Source organism: Trichomonas vaginalis, chromosome VI (genome assembly GCF_026262505.1).
Source record: "Trichomonas vaginalis G3 chromosome VI, whole genome shotgun sequence".
Classification (NCBI taxonomy): Eukaryota; Parabasalia; order Trichomonadida; family Trichomonadidae; genus Trichomonas; species Trichomonas vaginalis.
Window position 1 is genome coordinate 9,017,364 of NC_067208.1, and position 17,953 is coordinate 9,035,316.

The 17,953-nt window shown below is 34.6% G+C and overlaps 13 protein-coding genes and 1 pseudogene across 14 annotated transcripts, besides 1 other annotated feature; 8 read left to right on the top strand and 6 right to left on the bottom strand.

The window, feature by feature from the left end:
* The first annotated feature begins 134 nt into the window (after positions 1–134).
* Positions 135–17,953: part of a mobile genetic element that runs on past the window's edge.
* TVAGG3_0832170 (protein of unknown function, DUF4107 family) lies at positions 804–1,226 on the bottom strand (the record flags this gene model as incomplete). Its single annotated transcript, XM_001323640.2, has 1 exon — positions 804–1,226. The coding sequence occupies one exon, from the start codon at positions 1,224–1,226 to the stop codon at positions 804–806; it is 423 nt and encodes a 140-aa protein (XP_001323675.2).
* TVAGG3_0832180 (protein of unknown function, DUF4106 family) lies at positions 2,472–3,326 on the top strand (the record flags this gene model as incomplete). Its single annotated transcript, XM_051248519.1, has 1 exon — positions 2,472–3,326. One exon carries the CDS (start codon positions 2,472–2,474, stop codon positions 3,324–3,326), a length of 855 nt encoding a protein of 284 aa, XP_051083994.1.
* On the top strand, positions 3,750–4,364 carry TVAGG3_0832190 (uncharacterized protein; the record flags this gene model as incomplete). The annotated part of the gene is made up of 1 exon (XM_051248520.1): positions 3,750–4,364. One exon carries the CDS (start codon positions 3,750–3,752, stop codon positions 4,362–4,364), a length of 615 nt encoding a protein of 204 aa, XP_051083995.1.
* On the bottom strand, positions 4,591–5,367 carry TVAGG3_0832200 (uncharacterized protein; the record flags this gene model as incomplete). The annotated part of the gene is made up of 1 exon (XM_051248521.1): positions 4,591–5,367. The coding sequence occupies one exon, from the start codon at positions 5,365–5,367 to the stop codon at positions 4,591–4,593; it is 777 nt and encodes a 258-aa protein (XP_051083996.1).
* Positions 5,385–6,522, top strand: TVAGG3_0832210 (organellar and viral DNA polymerase type B; the record flags this gene model as incomplete). Its single annotated transcript, XM_051248522.1, has 1 exon — positions 5,385–6,522. A coding segment is annotated over one exon (1,138 nt), but the record flags the coding sequence as incomplete, so codon positions are not given.
* On the top strand, positions 7,437–8,133 carry TVAGG3_0832220 (keratin-associated protein family; the record flags this gene model as incomplete). Its single annotated transcript, XM_051248523.1, has 1 exon — positions 7,437–8,133. A coding segment is annotated over one exon (697 nt), but the record flags the coding sequence as incomplete, so codon positions are not given.
* Positions 8,473–9,558, top strand: TVAGG3_0832230 (integrase core domain containing protein family; the record flags this gene model as incomplete). Its single annotated transcript, XM_051248524.1, has 1 exon — positions 8,473–9,558. The coding sequence occupies one exon, from the start codon at positions 8,473–8,475 to the stop codon at positions 9,556–9,558; it is 1,086 nt and encodes a 361-aa protein (XP_051083999.1).
* Positions 9,652–9,972, bottom strand: TVAGG3_0832240 (organellar and viral DNA polymerase type B; the record flags this gene model as incomplete). The annotated part of the gene is made up of 1 exon (XM_051248525.1): positions 9,652–9,972. One exon carries the CDS (start codon positions 9,970–9,972, stop codon positions 9,652–9,654), a length of 321 nt encoding a protein of 106 aa, XP_051084000.1.
* On the bottom strand, positions 11,130–11,306 carry TVAGG3_0832250 (uncharacterized protein; the record flags this gene model as incomplete). Its single annotated transcript, XM_051248526.1, has 1 exon — positions 11,130–11,306. One exon carries the CDS (start codon positions 11,304–11,306, stop codon positions 11,130–11,132), a length of 177 nt encoding a protein of 58 aa, XP_051084001.1.
* On the bottom strand, positions 12,602–13,075 carry TVAGG3_0832260 (uncharacterized protein; the record flags this gene model as incomplete). Its single annotated transcript, XM_051248527.1, has 1 exon — positions 12,602–13,075. The coding sequence occupies one exon, from the start codon at positions 13,073–13,075 to the stop codon at positions 12,602–12,604; it is 474 nt and encodes a 157-aa protein (XP_051084002.1).
* On the top strand, positions 13,167–14,000 carry TVAGG3_0832270 (organellar and viral DNA polymerase type B; the record flags this gene model as incomplete). Its single annotated transcript, XM_051248528.1, has 1 exon — positions 13,167–14,000. A coding segment is annotated over one exon (834 nt), but the record flags the coding sequence as incomplete, so codon positions are not given.
* Positions 15,075–16,100, top strand: TVAGG3_0832280 (annotated as a pseudogene). Its single transcript has one exon. A coding segment is annotated over exon 1 (1,026 nt).
* Positions 16,388–16,948, top strand: TVAGG3_0832290 (organellar and viral DNA polymerase type B; the record flags this gene model as incomplete). The annotated part of the gene is made up of 1 exon (XM_051248529.1): positions 16,388–16,948. The coding sequence occupies one exon, from the start codon at positions 16,388–16,390 to the stop codon at positions 16,946–16,948; it is 561 nt and encodes a 186-aa protein (XP_051084004.1).
* On the bottom strand, positions 17,096–17,953 carry TVAGG3_0832300 (uncharacterized protein; the record flags this gene model as incomplete). The annotated part of the gene is made up of 1 exon (XM_051248530.1): positions 17,096–17,953. One exon carries the CDS (start codon positions 17,951–17,953, stop codon positions 17,096–17,098), a length of 858 nt encoding a protein of 285 aa, XP_051084005.1.

The window sequence follows — 17,953 nt, forward strand, 5'->3', positions numbered from 1 at the left end:
TTTAAGAGTTTATGAAATGACAGATATGACATTGCCTGACCCAGCTCCAGCACCATATTATTATGACTATGGAGATGACGTCAGAACACCACATGTAGATGAACAAAAGCTAACATTATATTTAGATTTTTATAAGTTAGTATACATATCTCGTGTACGGAGGCACTGCGTTCCTCCATACGCAATACTTGTGAATTTGACACTTTACAAAACCGTTAACGTATATTTTACAACACAAACACAAACACCAACTTAACCTTAAATATTTATAAAGCTGCCAACCACTTCACCTCACTACTGTAAAAATAAACGTTCTCACTTACAAAAGTATTGCAACTCTTCCCATTGCTGTGCTTCACACAATAGTTCATATTCTTCAGTATCGCTGCTGTCGCTCCAATCGTCAGAGTCAAAGTCACTGTCAAAATAAATGTTAGTAAGTTTTGACAAAGCTAATGAAACACGCTTACCGTTTGTATCGTATGCTTGTATAAACTTTCCATTCTTCATTCCTTCATAAACGCTCAAACTAACTTTACCCTTTCTCCCTCGTATCTGATAGAATGTATTTTCACGAGGAACGAAGAACAAATTCTTGAACTCATGACCGTTGTAGTTTGTTATCTCAATAGTTTTCGTCATTTACATCCAAATAAAATAAAAAATAATTTTAAAAAAATAAACTTAAAAATTAATGATATCACCACCCTCACACGTATGAAAACATAGCACAAAAATAAATTTAGGTGAAGTGGTGAAATCTCACCTCTTTTTTCACCTCTTTTTTCACCCACTTGAATTCATTACTTTATAACTCTCTTCCTTGGTTTCTTTTTAGTTGCTTTCTTCACGTCTGTCTCCAACTTGACTGTCTTTCTTCTTCGTCCGTAATGATACCAGTTACTTCCACCAGTCAATGGGTCAAATGGTCTTTCGTAAGGGTTTCCATACATTCCATAGGGACCATACGGAAGAACTACTGGTGGAGGAAGAGTTCCATCGAATCTATTTAAATGCATTGTTTCACCTTTCATCTGGTCATTAAAGTCTTTTGCGTGTTTTGCAAACTCATCGTCCTTTCCTAAAGCATTTTCTGACTCAGTCGCAACCAAATTGGATGCTTTATTTATGAGCCCTATTTTATTTAATCTTAACTTCTTTGCAACCCAGCCTCCAATCTTTCCTTTATTTGCATCTAATGTCTTCGAAACTCTTCCTCCACTCATTTTATTTACTGCGTCATAAGCCCAAGTGCTTTTGCTCCAAATGCTAATGCTTTTGTTCCCATTGCGCCTAAAGCTGCCCAAGCTACCATTTACACCATTATTAAAATCATCTCTCTTCAATATTATCTCATAAAAGTTCTCGTTACTGGAGAAAGTCAATGAAACATAAACATTCTCATGGACTTCGTCCTCGCCGCGTTGCGGCTTCATAAACTTCTTTCTTATCTCATCTATACGCTTCAAAATGTCTGAACAATTGCTAACATCTTCTACAACAGTTATTTCATCATGAATGACCTTCAAGAACAAGCTCATTTAATATGCTATTAAAATCATTCAATAATGAGTCCATCCTTTCCATCTTTAGGTAGCACAACATCTTTCATTGAAGAAGGTTCGACAAGTCTTATGTTAAACTTACTGACAAAGTTTGTTATACTATAATGCTTCGGTGGCGAATACATATAGTTTGAAAGACATAATATAGATTCTTCAGCAAATTCACTTATACTGGATTTTATAACAATGTTCTCACGAGACCAAATGCCACCAATTGACAATCTTGTAAGCAATCCTGCTGAACCTTCAACTGTAAACGTCGATGGTAACATTCCACGAAGGTCATCTATTGACATCGTTGAGTCACTGAATTTAAATATTTTCTTAAAGCAATCGTCATTATCTAACCATGCAATAGCTTTGAAGTTTTCATTCGAATATACATCTGCTTCATTAAATGTAAAACCTGACTTCTTTGCAGAGATGACTTTAAAATCTATTGAGTTTGTTTCAAAATTATATACTATGGTAACTTCTGAAGGTAATGGATGTCCTTCCACAGTCAGTTGTTCTCTCACTACCATTTGAAGCTTTGTGTTAAAAACTTTCATGTCATCTCCTGTGTCTAGGTTCACATACACAGCAACAGGAAAACTATCTTGCTTCTTTGTTTCATCATTATACCTCAAAACATTAAAGTTCTTCAATAATATTGTTCTTCCTGCTGGAATACTTCGAACTTGTCTGATTTCAATAGCTTTCTCACCTCCTACATACTCTACCCAGTGTCTTGGATATTCATAAGTATACTGACTTTCTTGAATTTTGGTTGGTTTCATCATAACATGTTCATAGTATATCTTTATACTCTTGTCAGTTAGACTCGGTGCTATGTTCTGAATATTTCTGACTTGCATTTTTAATGGAGATAAAATGAAGCATTTAATACATGATGTAGATGAAGACATGAATGAAACTACAGACAAACTTAACTCTTCTCTTATTCTTCCTTTCAGTAAGGACTATGAATTCTGTTCAAATGGCGTTTATTTCTATTGTGGAAAGATGGGTTCAGGAAAGACATTTAATCTCATTCGTCATATTCTTATAACAGAACGTTTAGGAAATGACTCATATTATGACCAAATCATTATATCAGCAACTTCAGACTCTATGGACTCAACAGCGAAAACATTTATGTCAAAAGTTCAAGCCTCTGTCGTTAAAGTTCCAGACAGTGAACTCATTGAATTTCTTCAACGTTACGTTCGACGTAAGAGGAAATATTATGCTATTGTAGAGTTCATACAGTCAGGAATGCAAAAGACTTCAGAAGAGATGGAAAGAATTATTGACAAACACCACTTACGTCAATACTCAGGAGTTTACGATATGAAACGACTGACAAACTACATTCTATCAAAACTTTCAAAATACCCCTTCAAAAAGTATCCTTCAAACACTCTGCTCGTTTGTGACGACTTCGCCGGAAAAGGTTTAGTGTCAAAGCCTGACTCACCATTAGCTAACATCATAACTAAAGTCAGACATTACCATTTAACTGTAGCAATACTTATGCAAACATGGCGTTTCCTTGCTTTAAACATAAAACGTCTCATAACTGACTTCGTTATCTTTCAAGGTTTCTCACGCTATGATATTGAACTCATTTGGAAACAGTCAGGTATAACATTACCTTTTGAAGAAATTTGGGAAGCATATAAGTCTCTCATCTCTCCTCGTTCATACCTTGAGATTCATATCATGACTAATACCATTAAAGTCAAAAATATTCCATGGGAACGACCAACATTGTTTTAAAGTTTAACCTTCAATTGACTGATGGTAAACAAATTCCATGCATCTCTGTCGCCATTTCTGTTAATATTTTTGCTGTCATTCATATCATCCACTTCTCCATCCGTTAGCTTTTGAGGATATGCGTTAGAATAGCTGTTCTTAAATGAAGGCTTTTCACCTTTGAGAGCATAAACTCTATAACTTTCTGCATACTTTATGTTTGAACCTCCTGAGCCATCATTGACATAAATTTTTATAGGCTTCCACCCTTTGTTCATGTTCCTGCTTCTTCCCTTAGCTCTTTTGTTCAGTAGTTCTACATCTTTATACACAGCTCCTGTCTCAGTGAATTCAACAATATTTTCATTCGTTAGCTTTACATTCAAACCCTTGTCGAGTATATTGTTCATTTCATACATATAAAAGGTTTTTATTCTATATGAAATGAGAAGCAAATCCATCTTAGCTGGTGCCGTTAATGTTCCAATTGAACCAACATCAAATGTTGACTCACGAACGACAAACAATATTGTCATAAAGAACTATAGTTCAGAGTGTTTGAAAGAAAAAGAACCAGAACTGAAATCCGTGAATTTAAACTCAGCTTCAAACGCTAACGCTACATCAGATGTTAAGTTAGAGTATCCACCACTGGACCAAATTCTTTCAAGAGAAGCCAACGACAACCCTTACACAAATGTTCAAACAAATCCTTCAGATAACGTAGACCATTACCTTCTTCAGTTATACCAAACAATTTTACTCAAAGACGATAAGAAGCTTTTGACAAATCTTATAAGCAAGAACCAAATAATTCTAACAAAGGAGGACCTTGAAAATGTTATCTCACGAATAACAGGGAAACAATGTGTCATTGACTATCTCGACCCTGAAATCGAATGCTGTGGTCAAACGCCACCATTCATGAAAATAGGTAACATCCGCATCATTGAAACACCAGGAACTACAGGAGTTGAGTTTAAGTATAAATATTCGAACGAGTATACAAAACTATCTACTTACTATAAACTTTGCTTGAAATATGTTTTAGTAAATTAAAGCAATTTGTAATATCTATCCAAAACTTCTTCAACAGTATCGAACTCATCTTCATAATGCAAACCTAATCTTATTGACTTGGTGCAGTTTTCACTAACACAATATAGCGCTTTGCGCTCGGCGCCTTTGACGCCTTTTTCTGTTCTCTTGACTGACATAACTAACTCATTTGTTTCATCAAACAGCAATAACCAAAGTTCATGACCTAATACATAACATTCATACTTTATATTTTTAGCTCTGAGTTCTCTTGTAAGCTGTTGCATTTAATATTTTCTAAAAAGTCAACTTCAACAGTCATTCGCACTGGTGCCTTCAGTTCTACAGGCTCGCCTTGAAAGTCAACAAGTCTGAATTGCATGTCTTTCAAATTATGAGGACTAATGCGAATCCATTTACCTAAATGAGTTGCTATGACAGGAACGTTTGGAATGAACATTGAATTGACTGCATAACAGAAGGATTTATATTCTACTGAACCTTTACTATTAACTCCTGAAATACCTGTGACATTAGCTATTTTTGACTCAATGTACAAACAATTACCATAACATACGTATGGAACAGATTTCATCTCAATCGTTTTGTCAACACTTTTCAAAGGAAATGTCATATGGTATGCTCCCAGAAGCAATTGAACTCTATGACTCATTCGTGTTATCTTAAACTCCTTTGCATAACTGAACTTCAAAACTCCTGCAATAAGTTTAACATTCATTAAGTTTTCTTCGTTATCCTTGTTTATTGTAGTATTTATGAGAGCATTTAACACTCCAGCTAATGTTTCCATCTTATATTCTACATTATTGTGAAATCTTATTTCGTGCTTCTTTCCATCTATTTCAAGCTCCATGAAATCTGTTTCATCTGTTATAACGAATGAAGCGATAGTATTGAAGTCAACCATTCTGAATGCAAGTGGCTCATTCTGTAGACCTAAGTTTGTTTGTAGCTTTACTGTCCCGTATTCGTTTGGGTCTGTACTTTGCAAATAGAACAACATTTTATTCTCATTAAAATATGAGTATAGCTGCATATGCGTATGAAGCTGACAGAGCTAAACGTTTATATTTTGGTCAATACTCTCTCACACTTACTGACAAATATATTGTTATCAGTGATGGAAATACCGAGAAATACATAACATGGAAGGACTATGAAAAGTTTGACCCTATTTTAACTCCATGTACAATGCCATTCATTGTAAATGGTGAAGTTGTCATGAAGAACGACACAACAGTATATAAGTCTGTATATGAAGCATTAGAATATATGTTGAATTATAATCCCGAAAGATTTGACCCAAGCACTACACCATGTGCAATGCCTTTTATTAAGGACGGTGAAATCGTAAGAGTTCCGGATTCAACGGTTTATACTGCTGTTCAAAACAGTTTACAAAACATTTTAGCGAATATCTTTAATTCAGAAACTACAGAAATAAAATTACCGTATATAACAGATGCTAAAGAAATTAAATCAAAAACGACAACATTATTTACGTCACTTAATGATTTAATGACTTATATCATTAATATTCCTGCACCAACTACAGCATTTGATCCAAACTCGACAGTTTGCAGTGTACCTTTCATAAAGTCGCAAACGGACTCTTTGAGTCCTGAAGGTCTTTCAGACCGAAGCGACCAGGGCGAAGCCCATGACAGTTCAGTAATTGTTTTAAGGGATTCAACAGTTAATGAATCATTAAAGGCGTCATTAATGAAAATCATTGATTTTAACTCATTCACGAATACATATAATTCATTCATTAATGTTTCATATGCTTCTAAAGAAGGTGAGCCAAAAACTATTGATAAAGCGGTGTATGAAATAAAAGCATCAACGACGAAATTGAATTCGTTAACTTTTGACGGTGATAGTTTCGTTAATGACATAACATCGGGGAAAACAATTTTAACGAAAGAATACTTAAAATCTCATGTTAGTGAGTTCGTTGAAATTGAAAAAGAAGGTGGAATTAAGTTCGATCCACTGAATTTCATTTTCAGCTTAGCGAATGCGGGTGTTAGTTTCGCTGAATGGACAACTATACAGAGTGAAATAAATGCAATATGGACGTTTTTGGGGTCAAAAGCGGGAATGGGTGAGCTTGTAAATGCTGCAAGAACATTAGGTGAAACAGGAAATTTTGTAGATGGTTTTAAAAGACTTGTTTCAAATGTTTTAACAAACACAAAGAAATTATTTAGATATACCATACATAACGGACGGATTTTCGAACAGGTAGCAACAAACCCTCCGGTTATGGCTGCGTTGATGATGGTTAGAGATATAAAACCACGTAACGACGGGAACGAAGAACATGAACAACAGAGCCCAACGGGCTCAGAGCCACATAGTGGCGAGGATACTGGTCGGGTTATTCAAGACATTAAAAACGTGTATCCTGAAGTTATTGATTTATTTAGAGGAGTTAATGATTCGATTTCAAATCATTCTATAACCCTCGATGAAGAGAATAAATTAACAGATTATATATTCGTCATTATTGCAGAACTAATGAAGAGAATAAATGAAAAAGGAATTGGTGATATCATTAATGTCAGCGATGTAATGATGAAAAGAAATTTTGACTCATTATTTACAAAACCGAAAACAGAATATAGTCTTTATGACGTAATTACCGAATTAATGAAAAAGATTAATGATAATAAGAGTTCTGGCGGAAGAGTTGAATTAGAAGTGAATGATGTTAATGAGAAATTAGCCGAAAAAGCAGATAAAAACCATGTTCATTATATAACTTCAGACGAACAGATTATAACGGACTACCATGGATATTTAACACGAAGTGATGAAGCGAAGACAAAAAATGTTAATGAAAGAAGATATAAATACATTCGTGCTAAAGGTTATGACATACACTGTACTGTACAGTATGATGTAGCTAAAGCACCAGAAGCATTTGGTTATACCGGTGAAATTTATGCCTCTACTTTCAATGTTAATGGTGTATTAGTTGAACCAAGATTTACTTTGAGAGTTAAGTCAAAAATAACGTTTGAAGATGCTATTAAAAGTAAAGCTGACAAAGATGAACTTGACGCAATGAACAAAGTTTTGAAATCTCATAAACACAATATCTCCGATATAAATGAACTTCAAACTTCTTTAGACAGTAAAGCCGACAAGAACCATACACATAACTCCTTCACTACTGTTAGAGCAGACGACATAATATTGAACTTTGATTTGGGTTCAAGTGCACCATTAGAAAATCCAAGTACAAGCGTAAAAGATACTCTTAACAATTTAGATAAGAGTTGCAGGAATATCGAAGGTCATGCCAGAAACTTTGAAGCATATGAACTACCAGCAATGTTAGATAAGAAAGCAGACAAGAACCATACACATACAAGTTTTACAACTGTTGCTATAGAAAGTATTGAAGGAACGGTTGAAGAAACTGGTGGGGATGTATTATATTGTAAACCTCCTAACTTTCCACAAGGTTTAACATCGGATGACGACATAACGACGATGAGAAACATTAGATGTAAAGATGTTTATGTCATGAAGGATGAACATAATATTAAATTCACTGCTCAAGATTTATATGACAAGAAAGCAGACAAAACAGAGCTTCAAACATTAAAGACTCAGATTCTTCAAACATTATATCCTATAGGCTCTATTTATACGTCAATGAACTCAACAAATCCAGCAACAGTTTTAGGTTTTGGTACATGGCAGCAGATTGTAGACAAATTCTTATACTGTGCTAACTCTTCAAAGCAAACAGGAGGTTCGAAGAAAATTACTGAAGCAAACCTTCCACCGCACACTCATACAGGAACTACAAACACAACAGGTAGTCATTCACATTCAATAACAAAAAGAGGTTATACAAATCTTGCAGCAGGTTCGGATAGACAGGGAATGCATAGATATGATATTTCAAGTGACCCAGTAGATTCAAGCGCAGGTATTTTCTGTGGAACCGCAGGAAATCATGCCCATACTTTCACAACAAATCCAACAGGCTCGGGTGCAGATTACATGCCACCATTTGTGACTGTATTTGCATGGTACCGCGTTCAATGAACGCGCTTGAGCCTAGAATAAAATCTTTATTTTTACATAAATGAGCTTGAAAGAAGTATTCGAACAACATCCATGGAGGTCATTTAAGAAGTTCAATGAAGCTGCAAAGAGTTCGGGATTTACTAACAGAGCTGAAGTTAAAAAGTTCTTTGACAAAAATGTTGTACATCAAACAAAAATAAATCCTTACGACTACTTTTTACCAATTTACTCCAACACTCCTGACGCATACCAATTTGACACTCTCATTCAAAGCAGAAAAGGAGGACATAAACCATTCCTCATCTTCATAAATGTTAACACTCGTAAAGCATATGCATATCCAATGAAAAATAAAGGAACTCGTGAAGTGTTAAGAGTTTTACAAAAGTTTGTAGCAGAACATAACCCAAGTACTTTAACATCAGACCAAGACAGTGCATACCTCAGCAACGAAATCACAGAATTTCTCATTAAGCATAACATAACTCACTACACTACTGAAGACCATAACCATAACATACTCGGTATCATAAACCGCTTCATAAGGACTCTCAGAGATTTAAATCAAGAGCGAGACTTTACCGAAGAAACAATGAAACATTTTCTCGAAGTATATAATTCCTCAACAAATTCTACAACAGGACATACACCAAATTCAATGACACAACAACAAGAAGAAAAGTATATACAAAAGAAACGAAGCCAAACACAAAATATCAGAAATTCAACACAATTTACCCTCATTCCTGGTACAAAAGTTCGTGTAGTTCTTGACGACAAACCGTTGACAAAGAAACGTTTAAGGTTAAGTAGAAACTATTATATCGTAGACTCTACGCAAGGTAATGGATATCTTATAAAAGCTGCCGACGACTCTATTGCGTTTTATCCTCGACATAAATTAGTCGAAAGTAGTAATGGCAAACTTGCTGAAACCATTGACGAAGCAAAGCGAGGAGTGGTTATTGAAATACTTGACTACAACATAAACGATGACACTTATAAAGTAAGATATGAAGGAGGCGTTGAAGATGTTATACCATCTAAGAACTTGAGAGAGTCAAAGCCAACTCATCTGGGACCATTAGAGCGGGAGTACTGGAAAAATAAAAACATGCCAGAAAGAATAAGAAAATTCTTCTAAACTTTTTCATTAGATGTAAATCAGACAAAAATATATTATAGGTGAAGAGGTGAGATATCACCTCTTTTCTCACCTCTTTTCTCACCTCTTTTTTCACAAGCGTTTCACATGAATTGTACGATGTATATTTGAAATTCTAAACAATTTCGTAGCTTCTATTTCTTCTGTCAGTATGTCAAAAGTTTTAACGATACCGAAGGTTTCTTTATACTTCTTCTTGACGTCAGATAGAAGGAAATCTTCTGCTGTTGGATAGTTTTTGTTCAGAAATTCTAACATGTTCATTTTATCTTCTGCTGGCTTTTCTGCTTCTTTCTTTAAGTCTGCATAGTCGTTTCGCATTCTTTCTATCTCTTTGACGGAGTAGTTATATTTCCTCATTGCTGCTTTACATTTTGAACATTGTGGGTTCATTTTTGCATTATATTCTGAAACCTTACCTGCTAAAACAACTAAGGCGTCAATGGTTTTCTTTAACTCAAAAGCAGTTGGTCTTATCTGTTCATTCCATACCTTACCTCTTCTATCTTTATCTCTTATTTCCCAAACACATTTTGCAACTAATGAAACAAAGTTATCGTAGGTCTTAAACTCCCCGGATTTATATATGTCAGAAATGTTTTTATATACCATGTCGCAATCTTTGTCCATAACTTTATGGTTGCAATGAAAACCAAGGAATTCATAATTTACTTTACGTATGAACTTCTTTATTTCTACTGAGTCAGTTGGTTTCACTTCAATTTCGTCGAATTCAGGAATAGTGAGTTTTTGTTGTTGGATTTCAGGCAATTTGGGTAAATGGTCAATAATGTCCTGCATTTCATAAAGATACTGTTCATTTGTTTCATCTTTCACACTACAGTCTAAATTACTTGTTAAAAGTTCTTGCTTTATCTTCTGGATTTTTGTTTCGAAAGTATATGAAGAAGGAATGAAGTTTTTCATTTCTACTAACATAGATGTTGGATTCATGACTAACGAGTTTGGTGCTGTAGTTGTGGACAGAGCCCCACCGTTCGCGGCTTGAATTGTTGTTGTGCCGATTGTTGAAATCATATCTTTACATACAAAATAAAAAAATAAAAAAAATAAAACTAACATTATTTTTTATTTCATGACAAATTCATGAGGGTGAAAAATTAGGTGAGAAAACAGGTGACATCTCACCTCTTCACCTAAACATGGGCTTCGCCCTTGCCGCTAGCGGCTTATTTTTGGTCAAAGCTTCCACGAGAGAAAAGATTCCTCATTCGCTAAGGATTCCAAAAATGAAAAAATCGTTGATTTCGGCTGAGAAAAAACGGCAAAAACCCTTCTTCCACGGGAACAAAAAATAAAGAAGAAATAAAGAAGAAATAAAGTAAATTTTTTATTTATTCCCGTGGAAGATAGAGCACTTTTATGACACTTTTTATTCACGACAAACAAGACAAACAAAGAAAATAAGAAAATACGGCGCTGTCGCGGTTCGAACCACAGACCTTGACCCCTCCATAACACCACCTTAGACCACTGTGCTACGTAGCCTGTCGACATAAGATTTTATAAATTGCATATTTGACGTAAATTTATTTCCATCTGGCTTCCCACTGCATAAGATATTCATACGTGTTTGTAAGACATTCATTAAACTTCTTTTCTATTGCATCTAATCTTGCGTTATTTTTTTCAATAACTTGTCTGTATTCTTCATCATCTCCAGCAGTGTTTGGGTCTTCACGTTTAAAATATTCATTGTTAACCATTTTTTATCTACAAATTTTATTAGTGTTTGATTCACTTCGTTATGATAACGGTCATATTCTTTCAATACGTAAGTGAAGACAAAATGCGTCGTACCTTCAATCTTAAAGCTTAAAGAACTTTCAACACAGTTTTGAGGGTCTGTCAGTGCGTCAATGAGATAGTATTCGAAGTCAGTCAATAATCTTTTTAAAGTCATTTCATACAGGATAAAATTTAATGTTGTGGAAGAAATAGTGTTTATCTCAAAAAAAAATAAAGTTAGTTTTTATTTTATTTATTTTTTTATCCTGTATGTAAAGACAGATATGTCAACATTAGAGAACACAACAACTGCTATCGTTCATGAAGTCATAAATGAAGAATACGAGTACATACAATATAACAAACAATTGAGACTCATTCGTTCTGTCAAAGATGACATGTACCAAATGCAAAGTATTTTGACGGCTTGTTTTGCTCCAGATACTAAGCTTCCTAAAGACTGGTTTAGGAACCAAAGCACTATTGAACTATTAAGTGAAGCACAGCGAGACGTACTTTTTTCTGAAAACAGTGAAGAACAGCGAGTGGGAGGGAAACCCCAGTCGCCAAAACTCTATGAAAACCGTGAAAAATTGCCAAACGGTTTGAGAGGATATTATGTTCATAGACTTTTAGTAAATGTTGTAGCAATGTGGGCTTCACCTCGTTATGCTTGGTATGTTTGTAAACTTCTTGACGAAATTCACAGACAAGAACGCGAACAGATGGAAAAGAAACTTCAAGCAAAAGATGAAGTCATTGAATCCAAAGACAAAAGCATACAGAAAAGAATACCGCGTTCAGTACCAAAAGGAAAGGAAAAGAGTTATAAGTATATGATTTACACTGAAGAGATGGAAATGAAGAAGATAAAGATATGGTTATGTTGCATTTAGTCAGAAGAAACAACAAAAGCTTTTACGACCTTGCTAAAATATATAAATCTGACAGAAACTGGTTCTATCGTGAAAACTTACCGATTTCAATGACACCGAATGAGCAAATAAAAGAAATTGTCAAAAATACTCTTCCTCAAACACACTATGACATCAAAGGTTGCACAATACTTACCTTCAAAGAAGACTTACCATTACTGAAGGAAAAAATAACAGAATATTTCGCTTCAGAGGAAGAATGAAGTCACGACAACATTAACGAAGAAGTCACGACAACATTAACGAAGAGAGAATGAGGTGAAAAAACAGGTGACATCTCACCTAGCCGCTTTGCGGCTCTGACCCTTTGGGTCTCTTCACCAAAAATATATTTTTGGTTAAATAGCTTCAGGGTCAATTTCTTCAACCATTTCACTTCCTTCGTCAATGTCAATAGAAGCTTCTTCAACCTTTGGTAAGAATTTCTGTATAACATCTTTGTTCGTTATTGTCTTCAGAGATGAAGGATAATATTTCACAGATGTTTCACCCTTCTTATATTCTTTCTGTTCGGAAAGATTCATAGCAATACTGAAGAAGTCAATGTTGGAGTTCTTTATAACAGTATAATGAGTATCTTTGACATTCACGAAGAAACCCTTTTGTTTCAAAACTACTGCTAACTCTTGTGAAGTATAACGTTTGCGGTCAATGACAATAGCTAATGGTCTGACATACTGACCAAACTTAGATTCTTTCACAAACTTCTTGTTAAAGATAACATTGACGTTTGAAGCATTATTGAACTCATTCTTGATGACAGTAGCGAGAGCATTGTATGAAAAGAACTTGCAATCTTGCATGTGTTTCATTAAAATAAAAATATTAAATTATTTTGAAAAATAACTTAAAAAAAATCTAATCTAATTTTTCGAAAAAATATTTTTTTATTTCCTACTAAAGATGTATCGGAAGTTGTCTAAGTTAGAACACTCGGAAATAAAACAACTTCTTACAGAAGCTAATATAGATGTTGCAAAGCATTACACAACAAACAAAAAGGCACTCGCTGACTTCATTAAAGACTATAATGGTGCAATAAGTTATGATAGAATTCATGAGTTCATAAAGCCGCAACGCGGCGAGGACGAAGTCCATGCAAGAGCATTTCCTTTAAATGACGTTGCTATTGACTTATATCATAGACGTTCAATACCTCATGAAGTAAGAAGAGAGATGTTTGACATAACAAATGCAAACGTTGGTGAAACACGAAAGAGAGATGACACACTGAAACAACAGAGAAGAGAGATGTTTAAAAGTGCTATAGAACAAGTTCGCAAAGCTAATGATGTCATTCGTTCCATTGACGACAAACCAAAAGAAGGTGAGAGATGGTTAAAGAAAGATGAAGAAAATAGGAAGAGGAATGTGAAGTCAGGCAATAGACTCATTGACTTTAACATCGAAGCTTTAGATGAACCAAACAGAGACTACTTACACAAACATTTTGGTAAGGTTTTCATGAGACTCTTAGAGAAAATTAAAATAAACTCCCAACAGAGATGGATGGTATGTTATAAACTTGGTGGAAAGTATGAATGTTCTACGTTAAACCTCAATAATATTGGAACATTACTACATCAGCTCTTGAAGGAGAACTTTATATCAGAGATAGAAGCAAATGCTGCAGGTATTGTTGAAATGCACTATGACTTCTTCTTGACAAACATAAAGAATCTTACCGAAATAAAGATGTATGATTTAACAGAATATGAAGGCTTAACGATGTCAGATGTAAAGAAAGGCAAACCAAAAAAGAGACCATATAGAGATGAAAGCACACTGACAAATGACCAGAAAGCCATTTTGGAAGCTCTTAAGCAAACAGGAAACCCAGCACTTATAGAAAGCTTTTGGAAAGATAATGGTGAAAAGAAGTTTTATAAGAAGAGAAGCGGTCAGTTCTGGAAGTATCTTTGCACATTACCTATAAATCTTGAACGCTACCAAATCTTCAATGAACTGAACAAAAGAACTGCAACACTTATGACAGAGGACAATTGTTTCGTTTATGCTTGCATTCAGGCTGGAGTAAATGAAGAAACTATTGACCACATGAGAGAAGTCATTCGTGTTAGAGACTTTCCTCAAAGTAAAGTACAAGAAATTTCCGATTCAACAGGTATAGCATTTAATGTTACCATTGGTTACTTCAATGACTCAAGACATAATGAAATAAAGAGATATATACCAAAAGAATGCGAAACTGTTAGAACTATTGACTTACTTCTTGTTGAAGACCACTACATGCTAAATGAAAGATTACCAATGACAACATATTTCATTCACAACTATATAGAAATTCTCAAAGCTTGTGGTGGAATGAACATTGAGAAACAAATGAAGATTTATACAAAGAGAGAAGATAAATATGTAGTTCGTTATGATAGAACAACACCGTTATGGGATGTTATGAAAACATTGTGGGAGTGCAAATATTTTGAACCTATTTCTTATGGAGAACTTTTCACATATACTACTGACTTATATAAACAGAACCTTGCACCATTTAAAGATTTGACATATGCTCCAAAGTATTGTGTACAACTGAAGAAGAAAGCAGAGTCAAAAGAAGTAAATAAAGCTAAATGTAAATTCATTCCTGAGCACGTTTTCTTTGCTGACTTTGAGTGCAGTACTGATGGCTTTCATAAAGCTTTTAACATATGTTACGACAGTGAAGATGGTTCAGTGAGTGAAAGCATATGGGGTCAGAACTGTGCAACAGAATTTTTGGAACGACTCCCTGACAAGAGTTTAATATATTTCCATAACCTCAGTTATGACATAAACTTCATCTTAAGACACATGACAGAAGTGAAAGGAACTCCCATCATTAAAGGTTCACGAACAATGCAAATAACTGGTTTATATAAAGGACGGGCAATTATTATAAAAGACTCTTACAGTGTTATAAATAAGAAGCTTAAACTATTTCCTGCTATGTTTAACTTACAAACAGGACCGAAAGAAGTATTTCCATATAACTACTACAGCAGTGTTTTGTTAGCAAATGACAACAGAACTGGTGTCATTTCTGAAGCATGTAAGTTTATCCATGATGCAGATACATTCATGAAAAACATAGATTCCATCAAAGGTTGCAGAATAGATGAAAACCACTTCGACTTAGAAAAATATAGCACGTTTTACTGCAAACAAGATGTAAGAATTTTAAGAGAAGGTTTTGTAAAGTTCCGCAATGACTTATTGAAAGAGTTTGATTTAAACGTTTATGACTACGTTAGTATTTGTTCTATTGCTAACAAATTGTTTGAGAACAGAGTATACTTCCCGAATGGAAATCTTTATGACCTCTCAAATAAACCAAGAGAATTTATTTCGAGATGCATTCAAGGTGGAAGATGTATGTTGTCAGATAACATGAAACAAAAGAGCAAAAAGAAACTCATTGCTGACTTCGACACTGTTTCATTATATCCTTCAGCTATAGCAAGACTTTATACTTTAGAAGGTATTCCAAAAGTATTGAAGGAAGAAATGTTAAGCACAGAGTATCTCATGAGACATTTATTCGATGACGACCAAAAGGAACCCATTGGTGAAAAATTTATGTCTGGCTTCTTTGTTCTCATTAAGATAACAGAGATTGGTATACCCAGACACTTTCATTTAATAGTTTGCGACCCTGAACTAAATCCAGAACTTAACGTTCCAAGAAGTTCAAACACTTGCTGTCTCATGTATGTTGACCATATAACATTACAAGACCTCATAAAATATCAATGTGTCAAATGTGAAGTGTTGCAAAGGATACTATTACGATGGAAACAGAGATATGAGAATAAGAGATGAAGTAAAGAAGTTGTTTGAGTTAAGGTTAAAGTATAAGAAAGAAGGAAACCCCTTACAAGAAATTATTAAAACTCATTCTGAACAGCATTTATGGCAAAACTATTCTATCTCCTATTGAGTCAAAAATAACCATAGTAAATGACAAAAGATGCTATAAGATATGCTATAAGAAATTACAACCATATAGTGAAGTTCGAAGGTTTGGATGGTTCAGATAAAACTATTTTCAAGCTAACGAAAAGCATTTGCAGACACTTTAACTTCTGTCCACTTGTGTTAATATTCTGTCTATGTCAAAACGTATTATGAATGAAGTATTCTGTACTGCTGAAGATATGGGTCTTCAAATCTTTTACCAGGATACCGACAGTATGCACTTATATAATGAAGACATCCCAAAGCTTGCAGCAGAGTTTAAGAAGAGATACGGTAGAGAACTTATAGGAAAGAACCTTGGTCAATTTCATAGCGACTTTGCAGAAATAACACCTGGAAAACAAAGTTTAGCTTATAAAAGTATTTTCTGTGGAAAGAAGACCTACATAGACTTACTCACTAACGATTTAAATGAAGTTGCATTTCACTGCAGAATGAAAGGCGTGAAGCAAGATGTTATTGCTTTAACCGCTAATGAAATGTTTCCTGAAGCTATACAATGCTATTACAATGAAGATAAGAACATTCACATACCTGTTGGAACATATGACAAAGACTCTGAGTTCAGTTTAATGAAACTTTACAAAGCACTTTATGACGGTCAAGAGATTGGATTTGACTTATGTAAGTCATGTCAACCTTGCTTTGCTGAAAAGTTCAACTTTTCAATAACGACTAAAACAAGCTTTATTCGTAAGTTGAAGTTCTGAGGTCATGGGCTTCGCCCTTGCCGCTAGCGGCTTATTTTTGTCAGCAATGAGGTCATGAATGAGGTCATGGGCTTCGCCCTTGCCGCTAGCGGCTTATTTTTGTCAGCAATGAGGTCATTCGTGATAAAAATAAAGCTAGCGTAGATTTTACAATACTGCGATGGTAGAGTTTAAGAGTTGTGCTTCAATGTAGAGACAGTCCTTCCCATCTGGAGGCAAGAACACTGGACATTTATGGTCATGAGTGGAGAACATGTCTATCCAAAACTCACGATTGAAGCCAGTTAATTTATAGTATTTAGGGTTAGAAAGTGGTGAAGTTCTTGTATGACCAATGAACTCATTTTCAACGCCTTTGGCTATATTAGAGTAAAGTATTGCTTGCTTTCTATCCCAAATGCCAGGTGTTACAATCTTTGAAAATTCATTTTTCCTCGGAAGCATTGCATCATAATTGAAAACATTCTTAAAATCATCACTTGGTTCGGAGATTTGAAATCTTATACGTAATGGATTTTCTTTCTTTTTAGCGACTTCATTGAATGGTGAGAATACAATGAATTGACAGTCATGAGTTCCATCTTCATTTTCATTAAATTCATAATGAAAGTCTATAAGTTGTGGCTGACTACCTTCTTCTTTCAGTTGTGCAAGAAACTCACGTAAAGGCTGTAAAGTTTGTACTTCAATGTTGAACTTTTTCTCGAACATCTCATTAAATGAAATCATACATTGCAACAATGTTGTATCGTCTTTAAAGTATTTGTATATGTGAATGTTTTGGGCGCTTAAAGACTGTTCGTCATTTTCTATCTCGACTTGAAGTATAAAGTCAACCTTTCTGAAAGCACGTGTTATATACATAGATGTTATGCCAATGTACTTCTCTTCATTTATGTTCACAATCCAGTCTGTTGGAAACTTAAACGTTACTCTGTTCCCCTTTATTTTGACGTCAGGGTTTTCACTACTGAACGCAACAGATAAAGGTATTTGTCTATACAT